Source organism: Gobius niger (assembly GCF_951799975.1).
Source record: "Gobius niger genome assembly, chromosome: 12".
NCBI classification, from domain to species: Eukaryota; Metazoa; Chordata; class Actinopteri; order Gobiiformes; family Gobiidae; genus Gobius; species Gobius niger.
The window spans coordinates 24,295,892-24,316,693 of NC_136863.1; the positions used below are offsets into that span (position 1 = coordinate 24,295,892).

The following is a 20,802-nucleotide window of genomic DNA, read 5'->3' on the forward strand; positions in this document are numbered from 1 at the left end:
CTCCCGTCGAGACGCCCCTTGCTGAGAGCCGTTATTGTAAACTTTTTGGGGTGACTCACAGTGAGTTATGGGACAGATAACAGCTGTAATAAGAGGCGCGTCCCGCTCTGATTCAGTCCACTCAGCAGATGGCACCAGCCCGAGGGAAAGCATTACATCATTCACCAAACACTACATGACGTCTGCGGCTCCGGGACACAGACTCGCTTATAGCGTTGGGAAATATTAGGAATTTGTCCCGACTTTATGGTAAGTCTTTGCGTCATCTTAAGTTTTGTAATGGATTTGACGCTGCATCGTTTGGTAACACTTTTAAACATTTCACAATCTTCTCCTGGAAACAAATAAGTGGTTAATTTTTCACAATAAAGAGTTACTTCATTGAGTTCTTCTCACACCGTGGTGAGGACATCGCACTTAGAATGGCCCCTATAGACACCAAATCTTCCACTAAAATAGATGCTGTAATTGTAAAATCCCTGTCTCTTGAACCAATACGACCCCTAGCTGTCAAAAAATAATATGAAATGCTTTGTAAATGTCTTTTAAAAGAAATCAAGTATTCACGAAGCCTAATTATCTGTGGCTGTCATAAAGCATCACTCTTACTTCCTTACAAAACACATCTGCAAGTTGCTAACTGGTCAAATCATCTAAAATCTCAGTCATAAACTAGTTAAGAGAAAAGGGAGCGAGAATAGAAATATCAATTCAGATCAAGAGTTAGCCAATATGAGAAAGATACTTTTCAACAGTGATTACAAAATTGGTCTCAAACCTGTTAATGAATGCCTCAAGTAAAGTGCATAACTATAATAAAGGATTGGATCATCTTCAAAACCAGCACTTTCACGTCTCATTGTTGCCTTTTGGTGAATTTAGATCAACTTCCACTTCTTGCAAATTAGCAGACTTGTAACCAGCTTTAAAGTTTCACTCTATTTGTTCCCAGCTGTTTTACACATGGCCTTGTCTAATTAGGAGCAGGCTCAATATTAAGTTCACACTGGTTTTAGCGCACTATCCACTTTTACTAGGTGTTTTTGTGGCACACACACACGGCAGTACACGTGACGACTCCATAGCAAACAAATTCCAAATAATGCCCAGTGCAACACATTTGTAGCTTCTCAAATATGTGAAAAATAAAACGATTAGATCATATCAAAAGGCTTACACAGTGTTCTCTCACTTCCCTTGGATCTTGGCTGGGAAGTTAATCAAAACAGCTCCTTAATGCACTCTGCAACAATGAGAGTGTTTGGCCAAAAAGTGTTTCCAAGGTGAAGCATGATGTCACTGCCTAAACCTCTGTAATACCTGTAAAGCCGAACAAACAAGACAATACAAAGGACAATGTACAATATAATGGCTTTTCTTTGCTTCTGTTTTTTTTGGGGGGGTTTATGTGGGCCTTCGCTTGTTTAAACTTGTGAATCTATTCGTATTACATGAATAATGTGACATTTGGTGAAAGGTGATAATGCTTTGTACTGAGCTAGAAAATGATATTCATAATTCAGCATTTGTTAAAGTACTTTTTGGAGTAGTTGTAGAAAGTAAAACATTTTCTCTTTGTTTTCCCCCACAACTGCTTCAAACATGACCATAGATGGGCGATTCCAGAGATGCCATCTAGATCTATAGTAGGCAAAGGTTCTTCAGCCGTCATCTGCACTGGGTTGTTTTAGTAGATTAAATAAAACTTCATTGCTCTCACAGTGGAGACTCTTCATCAGAATCAGTATAAATCGAGCTAAAAAGGATAATTGGCGTACACAAATATTGCAAAAAGTTTAGTTTCTACCATTTCACCGAGTGTAAACCACGCAAACCAAAAAGTGTACTTTCCTACGCTAACATTAGCATCAACAAAAGAAGACATCTTTTTTCATGAATGTACAAAAGAAATTCAAAAGAGAAACACATATTTTTTTACCTTTTGAACATTTTTCTTTGTTGAGTGTTCATCCAGATTTCGGCCTTTACAGCCCCACCTGGTCCGAGCTTACCCTCCCCGGCACTGATGTCATCTCCAGGAGGCACAGACTCACACATAAACCATCCATCGTGACCTCTGCCCCTTAGATCCCCCACGCATGAGCGTCTCTCCTCACTGTTTACGATAGGGCCAGATAAGGGACTAACTGAGGAATGCCCCAGGAGGAGGAGGGTGCATATAGACCCCGAAGCCCATGCCTCCTCAGGCCGCCTTGCATTAAGAGCACATGAGGGAAAGTAAACACGCGAGGTTTCCTGTTTCAAGGTGGGATTTTATCCGTAAGACCTGAAAGAGATGGAGACAGCTGGCAGTCGATGTCATCATGGAGGTTTTCATCTTATTATGTTCCTGTTGTGTCGGAAAAAAAAGTGTACTCTCAATCTCAAGACTTAAAGACGATCTTGGAATAAAAGTCACTTGGCCAAAGAGGCTAGACGGAGTAAAAATAGAAATCCACCTGCTTTTGGCTAGTTGTCCCGTGCCTTGTGTCAGCAATAAAACATGTTTGGTCCATAGGCTTTATTAGACAAAGACAGCCCAGGGTTAAAAGAGGTGAGGAGAGACATTCAGCAAATTCAAACCCATGACACTGAGGTTGAAGCAGTGTTCTGTGTCCATGTACAAAGCCTTAACCACTCGACATTCAAGGTCATTTTCAAAGCTTGTAATTTGAAGCTGCGCAGCGTTCGATATTACATCACTGTTGCTTTAATCCAACAGGATTATCCAAACCAGTTATTACACATGAAAAGTATCTCCAACTTTCCAACATGTTTCCCCCAACATTACTATTCTGGTGAAACTGAAGGACTTTCATAACCTTGGAAAATGCTGATCATGCGTGTTATATTTGTTAAACAGCTACAAATAGCACGCCTACGTCCCAAGGTTTTTTCTGATCCGAGCTTCAAACCCTAGAATGTTTGGATTTGGGAAAAATTTGGAAACACAGAGCGCTGCTTTCTTCTGGTCCAATCCATGTTTGACCAACACATCTTAAACTAAACAACACAAGTCCGTCTGTTTGTTTGGCGAGGACAAAAGTTCTTCAATCATGCAGACAATGTCCAGAGACGGTTTCGTTTGACAATTTGAGGTCTCTTTTGAATCTGTGCTCGTTGGATGAACTGCAATTGATTGTCGCTATCATAGCTTCCAAATGTCTTTATATTCTTGCTAAAGCCACACTGCGGAACATTCCAGGTTACTGTTGCTTTATCACAAAAAGTACTACAAAACTACATAAACAAATGCACAATATTTTATTCTATTAATCCTGTATTCATTTTATATTCTATGTTTGGGTTAAAGTGCTGCAAAAGAGTCTTAACATAGATTGCAGCACAGCGATTGCGATAAGATAGACAGTGGTTAGTAAGCCATTTCCGTTTAGTTATCTGTCCATCCAAATGAGTGCGTGTACGAAATTACAGCATCAATATAGCAATATATAGTGCTTGCTTTGGCGTTGACAATTGCAAGGCTAACATTTTGAGGCAGGAACAAGTGGAAATGCTTTGTCTTACAACTTTTAAAGCAGCACTAAGTAACATGTTTACCTTAATAAATCCTTTTTGTAGTCCCTGTGGGGGTAATACAAGTGTTTATGGGATGATTGGAGGGTCTTTCATCTCCCCCTGGTGTCTCTGGGCAGAAAACCATGTTTGCAACTTGACTGCCACCGGATTGGAGCCACCAATACACACTAATGGAATCACGAAGAAGAAGAAGCTAACAGGCTAACGGGCAAAGCTAACTGCGAGCTAACGTCACTTTAAACAGTATTTACAGCCAAGTTTGAGTGAAAAAAAATATTTCCATTGTATAATTGGATGTACAATATCCCTCTCTCCCTTCGCCTTTCCTGTCAGCGTAGTATTTACTCTCCAAGACAATTAATACGTTAAAAAATCGTAACTTGCTACGACACATGCAGTTGCGCTTATGGCCTCTAGGGGCAAGAGTTACTTAGTACTGCTTTAAGATAACGCTTAGACTTCTGCCTAGCTTCTATCCCTATATGTCACAATCATTAAGTATCAAGAGCTTCAACTATTGATCTTCTGTCAGTAGTCATGGAGCCCATTAACAGCATAGTACAAAACTACATTGTCTGGACACTCGGGCTCCTACTTCTTGGTTAAATGCTCTTTCTAGTGACCTTGATATCAGTGCCATTGCAGGCCTGTTTTACTTGAAGCTTCTGGAGTTCCTTGGCACTTTCAAATTAAGTGTCCATGGAGAAAGTTGGTAAAGCTGACCCCTCATGGCGAACAAGGTTGAGTTGGATCCGTTTTACCTTTTGCTACCTGAGTTGTGAACGTAGCGCTTTAACGAGTGCGCGCCTCATGTTTCCTACCTTTTAACGAAGCCTTCCTAGTTTTAAATCAAAGCGAGCTTCGGCCCTCTCATTATCCCTGAGTCAGTTTGTCACCACAGCACTTTCCATTCGCTTGCCTCCCTTCAGACATACCTGCATTATTTTTTTCTTTCATGGATGTTTGTGATCTCGGATGCCCCCCCCCACCTTTAACGTGTTTCAACACAACGGTGACTTCATTGAACCATGTGCCTGCTTCCAGTCTCCAGTCTCTGTGAGGAAACGTGTTATTAGCATGTCAGTCAACCAAGACATCCACCCAATGACAGCATGTGTGCGCAGACAACAGAGCCGCTGAAATTGAAACGCTTTTGTGCTTTTTATACCCTTCCCAGCAGCGAACGTCTCTTTCGCCCGTTTTCCGGCAGTAGTAAATTAGTAGACTGACAACATGTGGCTGAGGTGAGGCTGCCAGGTGCATGGCTTTCATCCACTTTGTTGTGGAAATAGGCTGTGCTCTGATTCCTATGATGTGATCAGATGACGTACGTGTTTCGCTATGAAGTGAACTAATTGCGGAAACAGACCGAGGCAGACCACCAGCTGAGAGCATAATGGCTATTTTTATAAACATCATGATCGTGATAGTAAGGAAATCTTATTTCATGGTGGAAATGAACACCGTGTGTATGGAGTTTAATGGCTTATAATCTCTGACAAAGCGACAGTAAGTAAGTAACTGATGAGCTGCAGGCAAACACTCTGTAGTTTCCTGTTAGGCTGAGAAGCTGGAAATGTTTTACAGTTCTATCTTCACTAAAAGTCTCTAGATACTTTGACATGTGGCTTAAAGGTGCGTTATGGAACTTTTTATGTGAAAAAAAAAGTTATTTGTGTGTATTTGACCTTGTAGTGACCCAGCGGTTAAATGAGCAGTCAGCATGGCACCTTTACTTTCAATCAGGGTGGTCTCTACAACGCTCCAGGATCAATTGTTTTGTAGGTTGTCTGGTGAGCAGAGAAAACCTTCAAAACACTTGATCCTGGAGCGTCCTAGAGACCTCTGTGATGGAAAGTAAAGGCGCCATGCTGACCACTCATACAACCGCTGGTCACTAAGGTCAAATACACACAAATATCAACTTTTTAAATAACATAAAAAGTTTCATAATGCACCTTTAAATGAGCTTTGAGGATTCTCACTTAACTAATATGGTTGCTTAAATTACATCAATTACTTACAGCAGCGGCAGTGGTTCAACTAGATGTAACAGTAGAAGTAGTAGGCATGGTGGTAGTAGTATTAGTCCAGTAGTAATTCCATTTTCAGTGCATGTTTTGAGTATGCCACCACTCTTGTCAGTTCCAAGAGCCCATGGTGGACTGCCCACAAGAATTTACACTACTCCAAATATATATTTATCTTTTAAAGCCTACAATGTCAAGTAGAATAAAATCTGAAGTAATTAATACATCTACTTCTTAGTTCAAGCTCAATTTTCTTTAATACCCAGTGGGCTCCGGATCCTACTTTTGGAACTACTGATGAAGAACTATAGCCTCTCACTAATTAATGCACTTTCATCTTTAGTTTTGTGTCATTTAGTACATGTCAGTTTGCCTTGTGTACTGACATTGGAAAGACTGTAGATTACTCCATACACTGTAGATCCTATACCTTCTGTGTCATAACAAATCACAAAAATGAGGTTCTACTCGCATCAATCCTCATCTCAAAAGACTTGATCCAACCTCAACATCCTGCTAACACTGCATAGTGGGTATGCATTCCAAAGCAGGACACCATTTCATATTCAATGAACAGTGTTTTGAAAGGACAGCTCAGGCTTTTCAAATCACTACGGACATTTCTTCTCCTGTTCACTTTCTACAAACTTCGCAAACTCCTTGAACCTTCACCAACTTGGACATACTCTTTCAGTAATCCCTCAGGTCTGGACACTGGGCCTGCGTCCACAGCGCAGCCACAGAATATAATATCATCCGAGTAGCTGACCTCATCGTCTGTGTGTCCCTGAACCGCGGGTCCCTTTTCCCTTCGATCTCACGCTCTGATAGTTCTGAGTGGCTGGTTCGCAGTGCAGGTGTGTCATCACCACCATATGCTAACGTCAGTGCAGAGGCTTAAGGGCACTTTTGTCATCCTAGAAACCTTGGGAAGTGCAACAGGTTAGATCTTGTTCCTGTTTTTTTTAGCCAAACAAAAAGAACGACTACTGCTGAGCAAAACCAATATGCTAAAAAAAAGTCAGTAATACTGTGACTTCTGAGTAAGTAAGCAAAATAAGCAAAAAGGTCCTGGGTTGCAGCTATCCGAAAAGGAAATGTAACCCCATTTGCAGCGCAGGCCAGCCATGTATTCTACAAGCTGCTGACTTTATACTGTGATTAGATGACACGAGTCAGTGAAATGGTTTCGATAAGATTGCAGACCTTAAAACCAGGAGGGTAAAGAGGAAACAGAGCTAATCCTGGTACTTACAAAACATGAGTCATTTTTGTCTGAATCAGGAGTTTTGTCCCGGAGCCAAAGATGACAGAATCCTCCTTCGATGAGGACAGAGAGGAAGAGAAATGAGAGGGCAGAGGAGGCATCTTTCACCACACGATCCGCTGAACCAACTCTCCACACATACACGGACATGGTCAATTTGCCAAGACCGAAACTGTCTATCTAGGGTTTTTTTAAGACCATAGATAGATGGTACAGAATACAGAATGCCTTCTATTTTTTGCATACAGGATCTGTAGAGCGTGATATGAAAATCTATAATTCGTATAATTTAAAGATGCATTATGCAACTTTTTATACGAGAAAAAAAAGTTGATGTTATGTGTATTTGACCTTGTAGTGACACAGTGGCTGTATAAGTGGTCAGCATGGCGCCTTTACTTTCGGCCACAGTGGTCTCTACAACGCTCCAGGATCGATTGTTTTGTAGGTTTTCTGGAGAGAGGGTTCATCTGCAGAGAAAACCTGACAAACAATTGATCCTGGAGCGTCCTAGACACCACTGTGATTGAAAGTAAAGGCACCATGCTGACCACTCATACAGCCACTGTGTCACTACACGGTCAAAATACATAATATCAACTTTTTTTTCTCGCATAAAAAGTTGCATAATGCACCTTTAAAGGGGCATGTCTTTCAAAATTCACGTTTTTGAGACTTTAGCCATGTAGTTTCCCTTTTGTTTCCTTTTTGTTTCTCCTACAGCTGAAGGGCTTTAATCTCTTTGTTAGCAGTCAAAATGGAGGCTTGCATACTGTTTTGACCATGTTTAATCCCCCGTACTACCAGCAGAGGGTGCGCTAGCTGAACTTTAAAGGGGCTAGATGCAAGTTGGTCATTTTATACTCATTACTGCCACCTCTGGTCATACGTGCAACTGTACCTTCTATAATAAGCCTGTGCATGACTTTTTGAGTGACAGGATTTTAGAGGCAGTTGTGATGAATAGGTCTGAGCTCATACTACACTTTAGGACATTGCTCTAACATGTAGTGTTTTTAACATTTTTAAACTCCGTATAGTCCCTTTTAAGACCCAAACCAATGTAGCACAGGTGTATAAGCCACAATTATGCATAATATTTGCTTCCTTTAGTTCATATTGTGGCTAAATGAACGGTATTCTTTGCCACTGTTGTAGCCAATATCACGAGACACTTTTGAACTCTCTTTGCATTGTCTACGCACAACTCCTTTTTGGTTCATCCCTGCTGAAATACACAATCTGACCTGCGTCCAGCTGTGTCCAGGCCTCGCCAGCTACTTCCTCCTCTTTCACTTCCTGTTTGGTCACCTGACCCGACCCACAGGAAGGACACACGGAGACGCAGGAAGTCACTGATAGCATTGTGTTGCTATTATCCGCTATTAAAACAATAACTACATTTTCAGTTCTGAGCGGCTTTATTTTACTTTTCCCCGCACATCTGCTACTGTTTACTGCGCAGAACCGAGTGGGATCTTCTCCCTGTCTTTGGGAATTTTCCTTCTCATCTTTCCATGACCTTTTGACATTTTTCCATTGTCACAAAGGGGTGGTGTGGGAGAGGCCCTTTTGAGCGATACTTTGACATAGAGACTTTGAAGACCTTCATGCATCGCCAACATAAGAGAAATTGTACAGACATGGATAAGATTGAAAAGTGCTCGACCCGCTGTGGCTAATGAACAGCACTTAATAAGAAACAGATTGCTTTGAATGATGTCAATGTCATATGAATTTCTGGTTAACCAAAAAGAATGATGAAATGCAGGCTTTTGGCACATTGAAAAGGAAAAGTGCGAGTTGAAGTTACTTTTATGTTTTTCTTTTAGCCAGAACAGAACCAGTTAATCGTCGGTAAAGATGCCAAATCTTTGTGAAATTTGACCAAAAGAATTCTTGACGCCAAAATGACACAATCTGTGAGTCAGATGAACCATGAATTAATTGTTGGAGGGCAACTTTGGCAAAACTCAGCTCTTTAAATGTCTTTGTAATTGGCTTCAGCGTAAATAACAATGGCCTTTCTATTAACATGACCCTTACTGGGGTAGCATGTGATGTAGAAGGGACGTATATAACTGGACGTTGGTTCGAATCCAGATTGTCCATGGTGGCTGAGTGGTCAGCGCTCAACCTACGATCTTGTCAGAGCGTGTTTAAACTCACTTCTTGTGTTTGTTTCTGCTGACTCACAGTGAGGTGGGGTGCTGCAGCTTGTTACTGTTGGATGAAAGCTTTATCTGTACTAAGGGTCGTAGGTCACAGGACATCCCACCTACTTGGAACTCTCTCCCGGAGAGAGGAGAGAGAAGGCAGAGCAGATGGGGCCTATCAGGTCTGACTCAGATGCGAGGGCTGTAACATGATCGCTCAGTCCATATGGAGCTGATCGAACCTTTAGTCCAGTGGTTTTGGACGATAGGTATAAGCTCAAATCAGGTAAAGTTGGGACACTATTAGAATCGCTAGCACTTCTCTTCAATGGAACCTGGTCTTTAGAGGCTTGAGCTGCTGATAAATGTCTACGAGGGCCCGGTTTGTTGTGTCTTCGAGCTCCTTAGAAATGGTTGACTAGAGCCTTTGACTTCCTGTTGCAAGAAACCCTCAGGTTAACGCTGAAGCTTCGTTCTGGTTCTGGTTGATCAATCACTACAACAAAAAACATGTGACCAGCTCAAGTTCCCATCTGGATTGAGGTTTTCACAGGCTTTTTGTCATCTCAGATGTTTTCAAGACAAATGCAGACCTCACAATAACAAGCATGATGGATTGATAATAAAAGTAGGAAGCATGTTTCAGTACGTCGTGTAAGCAAATACACAATACAGTCAACGATCAGAGTATCGCATAATAATCGCATAACAAGTATTGCAACCTCTTAGTCTTACTTGATCTTGTTTCAATTCATTTGATGAGACTGCACACAACAGAAACCTAAACAGAAAATACTGTTAATTTCAATCAAAATGTTGTGGGTTTTGGTGGTAACTCTATACAACATAGTGTTTGTTTTGTGTCCTTTTTTTTTTTTTTTGTAGATAACGGTGATTGAGTTGAAACTATAAAAATGACCAATATGCACCAATATTTTGCCATACAAGTGTCTGAGTGGCCGGTTGCTTATAGAAATCTCTGTTTGCCGATGTAAATAAAGATAAGCGGTGTTTGTATTAGACACAGTGATGTCATATGGACTTGCCGTGAGCAGCACATGTTGTTTACGCTCACGGTAAACACCAGCTTCACTTCTTTCGTGAGGCTCGGCAGATGTTCCCCGCCACGCCTACGCACTCTCTCCATTGTAAAACTTTCCAAATTGTTCCTTTAAAAGTGCGGTTATTTCTGGCTAATAACTAACAGTCAAAGTTAATGAACTGGATTAATGCTTTGGTTCTTTTGGCTTTTCTCTTCTGGGGTCGCCATAGCAAATACTCTGCCTCTTAGCGGGCGCTGATTAGCCTTTCGATTTGGCTTAGAGGTTTTTCCTGGAACTGATGTAAATCTTTCCATTTAACCAGCTTTTTCAACTCGCCAGAGATCCATTGTAACTGGTTACGTTCCCCCCAGAATGGATAAAAACATTATAATAATACATTTCTCTTTAGCCTTTGGTAAAGATCCTGCTTAGAGATTTAGAGATTTCATGACTTGGAGCGGGACATCACCAGCTTTCCTCTTTCTGAAGCAAACACTCATTGCGCTTGAACCTGTATTGTTCCGCACTGTGGTTTCACGTTCCAATGGATTTTCAGAGATTATGTATTGTCATCATTGCCGTATTGTTGCTAACCCCAGTGTGCTCTGTCCTGTGTTTGCTCAGACTGACAGCCCAGAGGAGCATAGAGGATGCTGAGGAGGTGGAGAGGGAGCGCAGGCGCAGGGCGCGTGAGGAGCTGAGGTTCCAGGACAGCGGCTCGGTGCAGGGGGGGGAGTCTCCAGAAAGTGACACGCCCACCGAGGACAGCCAGTGAGTGACACAGCCGAGTTACATCATATTTGTACTGTGTTATTGATGAATCTAACATTACTATAGGCTTTGAAGTTATACAAGTTTTGGGTTTTGTCTGCAGTGGTTTTTTTGTTTTTTCTTCAGCGTCAGAAGAGATCAAACAGGTCCCAAATTCCTGGAGCGTGTTAGCATGGGATTACAGGAAGCGATCAAATCCACAACATTTTCACAATTTCACTTCATGTCAGACGACTTCCTGTGAGAGTCCGTGAGCGTGTGACTTTAAATTTGGAACGCTACAAAGTTTTAGTCTCCTCATCCATCGTCCCGAGCCCATATGTGGTCCCTGTTTGCTTTGTGTCCTGCCTGACCCATTTCTGTCCACGTTTCAGGCTCTACATTAATACAATGTTACAACCGGGACCCGATCGTTTAAGTTATTAGCTCGCAACTGAACTGCGCATAAACGTTCTCTGCGATTTATTTCCTAGAGTTATTCAGTAAACACGTCCAGCAGCAGGAGAGAAGACTGAAGTATGAACTGCTGAACTAATACAAGAATTGCATAAATTGTTTGTAGAGGTATAAACTATTAGGGCTGTACTGGCAATACATTGTTATGGAGTACGTGACAGTATGTATCATATCGTATCGTATCGTATCGAGGCACCTGTATTGTGGTACGCAAATACTATATGTTTGTCTAACCAGAGTCTTTATTCAGAACGTATCACAACATGCACTACTCCAATAAAAGGCTTACATTTCACGCTGAGCTTAATCAGCATAATAAAAAACTCAATTCGTATCATATCGTGAACTCTGTATCGGCATTCGTATCGTATTGTGACTTTGGCAATATCTGTCATATTCCTTTGTTCCTCATCATGTCAGCGTTCTTTGTTCTAAATTTCATTCATCTGTGACTCTGTATGTGACCACAGCACTACTTTGGATAGAATCACAAAGTTCCGTCTGAAGCCTTTCCCGTTTAAGTGGTTTTTGGGGTCCCACAGCCGACCGGGGCCGAGTTGCAATGGGGGGTCCCCACTGGTAATGACCCAGGGTATGCTCTATAGAAATATACTAGTTTGGAAAAGGTAGCAAAAATATGCCTGAGGAGGGGGTCTGGCTCCCGGACTACAGTATAAGGTTATATTTTAGTCATTTAATAGGGCTGCACAAAATGAGAGACATTTTAGTTTTGTGCGGCTATCATTCAACAATGTTTAATGTTATGTCCCATTTGTGTCATACACAAGACTACAGATGTTGGCAAGGGTCAGAGTCAGACTCATATATATCCACATTATTCTCACAATCCAATTGTATATAAAAATTAGTCATATTTGCAGAAGATTAGTATCGCAGCGTTATTAACCGCAGTTCGCCTGCTTTCCTCTGCTATATGTTTCATTACATAAAGCAAATCTTTCCATCGGGACCCCACCGTCTTTGGCCCGCGGCACAGATGTGAGGACAGGCGCACAGCTGGCTTCTCATTACCAAAGCACGCAGGAATGTTTACAACCGCCATGAGAGAGAGAAAAAAAGAAAACACCACGGAGTCAAAACTTGTGATTTCAGAAGTGCTAATTATGAGCTGAAGCTTCCAACACCTCCGCTCCATCACCTCAACGAAAACACCAACCGCTGCACGAGAGCTGGGGACACGTTAACCCTGTAATTGTGGAAACACTTTTGGCTAAGACATGAGCGTCGTAATGTAGCAGTGTTTCTGCCTCCAAAGCTCAGGGGTCACATTTTTGCATGTTTGTTTAAAGATGGCGCTTGAAAAACGATGTGAAGTTTGACGCGGGGCCATTTATTGATTCCAGATATGAAGTGTTTCTTGTGGTGGAGCAAAAATCTCGCAAAATCCCTCTTTGTTTGAAAGTTGAGTCAAACTAACACAGTGACCGTGATGGTTTACTGCGTTCAGTCTGAAACTTACAGCATGTATTATTTATAAAACTGTTGCAGGAAAGTGCATGGTATGTTCAGGATCATTTTCTTTTCTTTACTGGACATTAGTCATTCAGATCAGTTTGTTATGGGAAGGGCATATGTCTTAATATCTATTGAGAAGAGAGCAACGTCAATAAGATTGTTTTAAGTTATATTGTGGAGGGCATCAGAGTGATATTGCCACAATTGGGCGTTAATCCTTATTTGCACAATTCCCTTTTTGACGATATATTAGATGTCATTATCAATTCATATTGATTCATTAATTTATTTGTAATTAATTTGTTTTTATTTGATAAAACAAACGACAAGTTTGAAACACGACAAGTCAGTATGGAAGGGAGTGAATGGAGCATGGAGAGACAGAGGGCAGCAAAGTGGCCAGCATATGTGACCCACCCCTGGCATATATGACAGGGGTGGAAATACCACCAATTCCTTAAAAATTGGGGATATTGAGAAAGTGGTGCTTTACTTTGGGCCTCGATCAAGATGTTCAGCCCGTGGTCTTTGGACCATGAAAAAAAAAATTGGCCAATCAACCATCTACCCCGCTATTAGAAAAGTCAGTACAATTGGCCTCTGATTTAGAAGTTCTCTTTTGTTGGTGTCCACAACTGCCATTAACCACTTATATTTTCTTTAAAGGTGCATTGGTGCAATACAAGGTCAAATATGCACAAATATCAACTTTTTTTTCCCCCACATAAAAAGTTGCATAAAAAGTGCCTTAATAACAATAATGCACCTTTTAAAGCCATACTGCGTAACATTTCACCCAATAAACAGAAAACAATACAAGCATTTATTTTATTGTAGTTAGTTTCATCATTGAAAAATAAACCAAACAGCGGGTCACATCTCCTCAGACCTGACTGTAAACTTTACTGAGAGCGGGGACGTCTCCAGCTCGTCTCCATGGAGATGTTGATTAAAGACAGCCAAATGTGCGATCTAAATAGGTTAGGTCCTCATCCAAATTCATTCTTTGATTACCCACAGCAAAAATAGCATCATCTGTGTCTAGCTGCTCATTAGGATCATATTGTATTGCTGGCAACGGTATAATCGAAAATGTTACGCAGTGTGCCTTTAAGTAACAAACGTTAACATGATTACTTAATAGTGTACCTTCTTGAAGGCTTTGGACATCCTCCTCAGTTGTGTTGCTAAACGACCTACAAATGCTTCTAATGGACAAACTTAAAGTGTCCATTTAGTTCATGGCAGGTGTCCAATGGTTACAGACGTCCCTCTTTGCCAGTATCCATAGCACACCTGTCACTAGCCCGTCAGTTTCAGTGCACTTCACGGATCATGGCGTTGGCACATGGAAACATAAACAGAGCTGCTCCTTGTGGTTGATTAACTCTTAGAAGAGGGACTCCCATGATGCACTGGGGCAGTTGTGTCTTAATCATGTGGGGAATGCAGGAGGGTGAATTCCTTTTGGGCAGCCCCTGGGAACACAAGCGGTTCAGAAGCCAATGATACCGAGATTTATTAAAACCTCATTTACAGATCGGGTCAAGTCACAAACCTTCAATAGAAACTTGACTTTGACTGTGCAACTTGAAGGTGTATGGAGTTGAATATCACTTAATCCCTTCATGATTAAGTAGTTTGTCTATACTGTCTATCTGCAAGGCCAAAATACAGACACAATGTGCAAAGAAGGTTTTGTTACCATTTCATAATGAAGGCTTGGTCTTACACGACTGCTTTTCCAATGTCACTTCTTTCACACGTACATGCTAATGTTGAGATAAATTACCTCTAAACATCCATACTGAGTAAATATTACCCAAAAAATAAAGTAGGAAAATCGTGTTAATACAATATGTCAGTAATAAGCTCATAGTGTATTGCTTTTTGCCCTAGAGGCCATAAGCGCCACTGCAGGTGTCGTAGCATGCTGCGTTTTTTTACTCATTAATTGTCCGTGAAAGTAAATACTACGCTGACAGAAAAGACAAAGAGAGAGAGGGATATTGTCCATCCCATTACACAATGGAGATCGTTTTTTTTAAACTCAAACTTGGCTGTAAATACTGTTTAAGTGGTGCTAGCCCAAAGTTAGCTTTGCACGTTAGCCTGCTAGCTTCTTCTTCGTGATTCTATTAGTGTGTATTGGTGCTCCGACCCGGAGGCAGGAAAGTTGCAATTGTGAGTCTATGGCCAGAGACACCGGGGGAGATGAAAGACCCCCCAATCATTCCATTACTACTTGTATTACTCCCAGATGGACTACGAAACGGATTTAGTAAGGTAAACAAGTTACTTACAGTAGTTCTTCTTTAAGTCAATATTTGTAAGTTCTTACTCAAAATAGTGTCTGAAGCTTTGTCTTCTTTATACAACTATACAACAATGAACTAAACCAGTGGTTCTCAAACTTGCCATGTACTACCTCATTAAATATTTGACCTTCCATTGACTTGCGAGGCCTAGATCAAGAACAAATCTGGACTAATCCAGGTTTAAAACAGTCTAAATTAGGACTGTAATGGGCAAAAACTGGGAGAAGCCATTTACACAACTAGTGTAATTATTGCAGATGATCCTGAGTTTCTATTGAAGAAGCACAAGTACTTACAGTGCTACACATACTACGGTTCGAAAACCAATGTTCTGTTGAGATGCAAAAGCGTGGCAGCTGTCGATGACTTCCTACCTGCTTTCATCTCCTCTCAGATTGGACGGCAGCTACAAGCCCAGCAGCTCCCCCTCTCTGGAGGAAGACGAGGGCTTCAGTGACTGGACCCAGCGGCGGGAGAGACAGAGGCAGCAGCGTCAACAAGAGCTGAACCACCACCAGCAGCACCAGCAGCAGCAGCAGCAACAGCACAACGGAGCCGAAGAGGAGGAAGAGGAGGAGAATGATCCCAACACGGGGCAGGGGACCATCCGGGGGAGCGGCCAGACGTCCCTCACCGCCTCCCGGCTGCAGAAACAGGAGCTGGAGAGGCAGGAGATGGAGAGGAGGAAGCAGAGGCAGGAGGCAGCAGTGAGAGCCGAGCGGGCCAGGAGGGAGAGGGAGCGAGAGGAGCAGGCCGAACAAGAGAGCGCGAGAGAGGAAGAGGAGAGGAGGAAGAGAGCGGAGGTGACGAAGAGGGAGGGGGAGAGCCACAAGAGCCACAGACCAAACACAGAGGTATGGAGTTCTCCTGATAAGACCGCTGACAGAGGAAATGACTATGCCACCATTTCTACTCATATACTATGTCTATCTAACAGGCAATGTGGCACAAACATAAATATTTATTAGAAGAAAGGCTTCGCAAATAGGAAACAAGGGAGAACCCAGGGCTTTTAAAGGAATAGGCCACCGTTTTTACATACTAAAATATGTTCTTACCTCACTTTACACGTGTTAATATATCCCCGTCTGGTCTTTGTCTGTGCGCTCTGTCACGCAAACGGAGCACATACGCAGCCTCTCCCACATGTCACATAGCTCCGAAAAAGCTCACGATAGAAGCTACCAAGCTCTTCCACGTGTTCCCTATTTACATAAAGTTACGTGAAGTGTTTTCATGCGAAGTATATTTACACAGAAATGTAACATGTCGATTTTATAAGCAAATAAAAAGGGGGACTATATTGTGAGGCGTAATGATACGAGGAGCAAAACATCCGCGCAGTAACTCCTAAAGGTTATTGACGGAAGTGAGCGGGGGAAGTCTTTAGGAGTTACTGCGTGGACATTTTACTCCTCGTATCATTACGCCTCACAATATAGTCCCCCTTTTTATTTGCTTATAAAATCGACATTTTACATTTCTGTGTAAATATACTTCGCATGAAAACACTTCACGTAACTTTATTTAAATAGGGAACACGTGGAAGAGCTTGGTAGCTTCTATCGTGAGCTTTTTCGGAGCTATGTGACATGTGGGAGAGGCTGCGTATGTGCTCCGTTTGCGTGACAGAGCGCACGGACAAAGACCAGACGGGGATATATTAACACGTGTAAATTGAGGTAAGAACATATTTTAGTATGTAAAAACGGTGGCCTATTCCTTTAAGAAATTCATGGGACATATGTTTCTGAATAGATCTCAGCTTAACAAACAAATTAATGTTTTCCACTGCAGTACCATTTAGCTCCTCAGAGTCTACGATCCCCCTCCAAACATTGAGCTGTTACTCTCACACAATCGGGGGAAGACTGACCAATAACGCAGCTCTATCCATGAATGTTGAAAGGATAAAACCCAGACAAGTACAAACGTTGCTAATGTGTTTTCACTATCCACAGGCTGAAAAAAGAAAAGAAGTGAAAGTATCGTACGCGTCCAGAGTCGTCCCGAACCAGGAGCCCAAACACGTGAACTCAAATGGAGACGCTTCGCCTCAAGAGAAAGCGTCCCGTGTCAGCAACACCACCAGCTGGACCAGACGTTCCATAAAGTGAGTCCAGTCTATACCACCTAATTGTCAATAGAGAATTGTGGAGGAGGAAGACAATTTGCTGGTGACCAAAAGAAGAGTGGATCTGTTCCTTTGCTCTTCCTCGGCCAGGGCATTGTCGGAAACTGTGAATCAGTTTGTGAAGCTTGTAAACTTAAACTTACCTCGGACGGTAAATGAGCCTCCTTTGCTTGTTCCCTGTAGCCGGGCCGCAGAGCCGGAGGAGAGCGAGGCCATCCTGGAGACAGAGCAGCGCTTGGAGAAGATCCGCCGCGGGCTCCAGGAGAAGGAGAGCCAGGAGATGGAGCAGCTGAGGCAGAGGCAGGCCGAGGCCGAGCAGGAGCTGGAGGAGCTGAAGAGGAAGCGAGAGGAGAGACGCCGCGTCAGAGAGGAAGAGGAGAGGCGCAGGGGGCGGGAGGAGCAGGACCGACAGGCCAAAGAGGAGGTCTGCTCAATATTTCTATCTATAGCCTTAATTGAGATGGGTCCAAGCGCAGAAGCTCTATAGTTAATCTGTAGATGAACATAGATTATTACGAGATAATAAAGCTGGACACGTGAAGCCAAGAGTTCCACTGACCTGTTCAATTTGTGTCGGAAGGAGGAGAAGAGGCGGATGAAGGAGGAGATTGAGAGGAGGAGGATGGAGGCGGCGGAGAGGATGAAGAGCCTCAGTACGTCCTGTGAAGGAGACGAAGCGTTCAGTCCATTCAGTCCCAAAACCCCCACTCACAAGGTAACGACACAGACTAAAGTCCTGATCTGTAAACTGTGTATCTCCATTGCCAGAATTCAATATATAAACTTTTTTCTATCTTTACAGTCGAACAGTTCAGTCTTATTTTACTGTAAGTTTGCATTTGTGTGGCTTTTGCACTATTTACTCTAGAGCCACATGAAGGTGTTGATCTCACTGTATGACATGTGTGAAATATCTTTGAGCGTGATTTATCAGAATCTAAAGCAGATATTTTTTAGGGAAATGAGTGAGTGCTTTGTATTCAAAATTGAAATGACACTGTTTGCTGTGTGCATGACACTGCATGTCAGCTGTGCACTTCTGCGCTGGTTTGTGCTCAACACAATGGAGTGGACTTCAATTGAACTGATGGGGATGCAGATTTATACCATACACTCTTCGAATCTACATGACATGAGCATCTGTCATCAGGCTTATGAACACTAAATAACTCTGCCATCAGGCTTATGAATACTAAATAACTCTGCCATCAGACTCATGAACAATAAATAACTCTGCCATCAGACTTATGAATACTAAATATCTCTGCCATCAGACTCATGAACACTAAATAACCTGTTACTTGCCAATGTCACTGTTATATTTAGACTATGAGGTTATTCACTTCACATCTGCTGCTTTTTGTACATTTGTAAATCCACCATTCATACCGCAGTTTGTTGGGACATGTACAGTATAATGTGTTTATACTTGCCTTTATAGACTATTATTTGTTTTGTAACTAGTTTATGTTAAATGTTGCACAACTGCACCAAAAGAAAATCCTAGTTTTTTGATAAACCTTAACTGACAATGGTAATGAAACATATTCTGATCCTAGTGTATTAAAGAGACAGTACCCGATTTTTCCTGTTTTCAGACTGAGATTAAGGCCGCTAGTTAAATTCAAACGATTAATTGTAAACACAACCCATTGCAAAGGTTTTTTTCTAACCTACTAGTGGAAAATCAGACACTGATCCTTTAGCAAATGTTCTATTTGCATGACTTTTTCTATGTGTTGATTTCAGATCACAGAGAGAACAGAATCCCTCAACAGATCACTTAAAAAGAGGTAAGCCAGTTCAAAGTCAAATACTGCTATGTGCGTGGGATGACTTGCTATGTCCTTTCCATAATAAAAATAAAAGCGGACTTCATTTTAGTGCTTTACAGAAGCTTGAATATGCCCTGAGTGCTCCTGCATGACTTAATAACGCAATAAAAATAAGTACCATAAAAGTTGGATACACTCAGGAGATGTCATAAAGCAAATATATGCACACAAGGATTCAGCCATTAGTCTCAAATGCAGAACCTGAGCTTGTACACACGTAACATCACAGTGCTCTGAATGAACCATGATTTGGACTATTATTCAAACGCCATGGCCTCATTCGGGGTTCAAATTTCATTCATCATTTCGGGTGCAGAGGGACTTGGCTGATGGCACAATGTAATTACAGCAGAACATTTCTGGAAAGATGAACAATTTCTATCATCGGATTCAACCAACGATACATTTCCATTAGTTTCGAGACGTTCCTGACGGTGACAACCCCTCATCAGTGGTCGGATCAGACTGGCAGTGTTTTTTTTTGTTTTTGTTTTATTTATTTTCCTTGGTGTCTCTTCCAATGTGGAGTTGGTCTCAAACGGTGGGTCACGTAGTTCAACAGTGTATTTGAGTATTGTGAGCATCATCAGTTCTCCATAACCAATCCTACTAGCAATCTCATCTCGCACCATTTCAAAAATCCTGGCCCTTAAATTGATAGGACAGCAAACCAGTTGGATATATAATAACAACAGAGCAATATTACAACACGACTGCTGTCTTGATACACTTTGCAAAGTTCAGTAAGTACAAAGGTGTCTCAGACTATACCATTCAGCTTAGGTAATTTTTTTTCTGATTTCATATGCATCCGTGCGCCGGGATAATGCGTTTACCGTGACCTGTAATTTCGGCTCCCAGGCCGAACAGCTGCTGCGTGAAGGTAAACACGGATAAGAGGTTCGCCCCTGCGCCCTCCCCAGCCCCTCTCGGCGCGTTCGATTTACTTAGTTCTGATTTATAGCCTGGTTTAACTCACTCCAGATGCTGGCCGCTGCTGCGTTTAGCCTGGTTCACTGTGAGCTATGGCGGCTCCGCTCAGTCTGAAGCGCTAGAGAAGTTATCGTCAGCTCAGAGGAGAGAGAGATGCAGCGACTGGACTCTTTTGTTTTTGAATCTTTGTACCAGGAACTGAGCAGCAGAGGAGGCAGAGGGCACAGGGAGGGCCGGCGAGAGGAGGAGTGTGGGATGATTGAGACTTGAAATATGCACGCGTTTTGGAAATGGGTTTAGATTAGCAGCAATGTCAGGAGTGCTACATGTGGTGGTTTAGTTGCTGATCTTGCGCTGATGCGATGTAAGTGTGTGTAAGTGTCAAGGCAAGTAGTGTGGAAAATGCACTTCAGAATATAAACCAACTGCAAAAAAACTAATAATAACACATGATATAATCCCACACTCATCACACACTCCTCCTCTTGCCAGCCCTCCCTGTACCCTCTGCCTCCTCTGGGGCCATACCACTATGCCCAATCCCGTTAGACCTTGGAAGCTAAGCAGGGAAGGGCCTGGTCAGTACTTGGATGGGAGACTGTTATATTTGTTTGCATTATTATTATTTTCTTTTTAATTTAGTATAGATGGCAGGCTTCAAGTGCTAGATCAGTGCATTCTTCATTCAGTCTCCACCTGTTTTGCTTCAATGACTTGTCTGTGCTCTATCAGTTCATTCATACACGGCCTCATGAGGTGAGATAAGTCCTCAAACAAAAGCTGGCAAGCTGTAATATGTAATGTTCAAGGTTTTTGTATTTCTCTGTACTCTTACTATAAGCA

The 20,802-nt window shown here is 42.1% G+C and overlaps 1 protein-coding gene across 1 annotated transcript in view; it reads left to right on the forward strand.

Annotated features, from left to right (window-relative positions):
- The window catches only part of lsp1a (lymphocyte specific protein 1 a), a 34,355-nt gene that overhangs the window by 2,957 nt on the left and 10,596 nt on the right, over window positions 1-20,802 (forward strand). Inside the window, exons 2-7 of the mRNA XM_079567685.1 lie at window positions 10,661-10,807; window positions 15,452-15,911; window positions 17,019-17,170; window positions 17,375-17,615; window positions 17,772-17,906; window positions 18,941-18,984. Of these exons, the coding sequence (XP_079423811.1) occupies window positions 10,661-10,807; window positions 15,452-15,911; window positions 17,019-17,170; window positions 17,375-17,615; window positions 17,772-17,906; window positions 18,941-18,984 (1,179 nt within the window). The remainder of the gene's footprint in view (window positions 1-10,660; window positions 10,808-15,451; window positions 15,912-17,018; window positions 17,171-17,374; window positions 17,616-17,771; window positions 17,907-18,940; window positions 18,985-20,802) is intronic.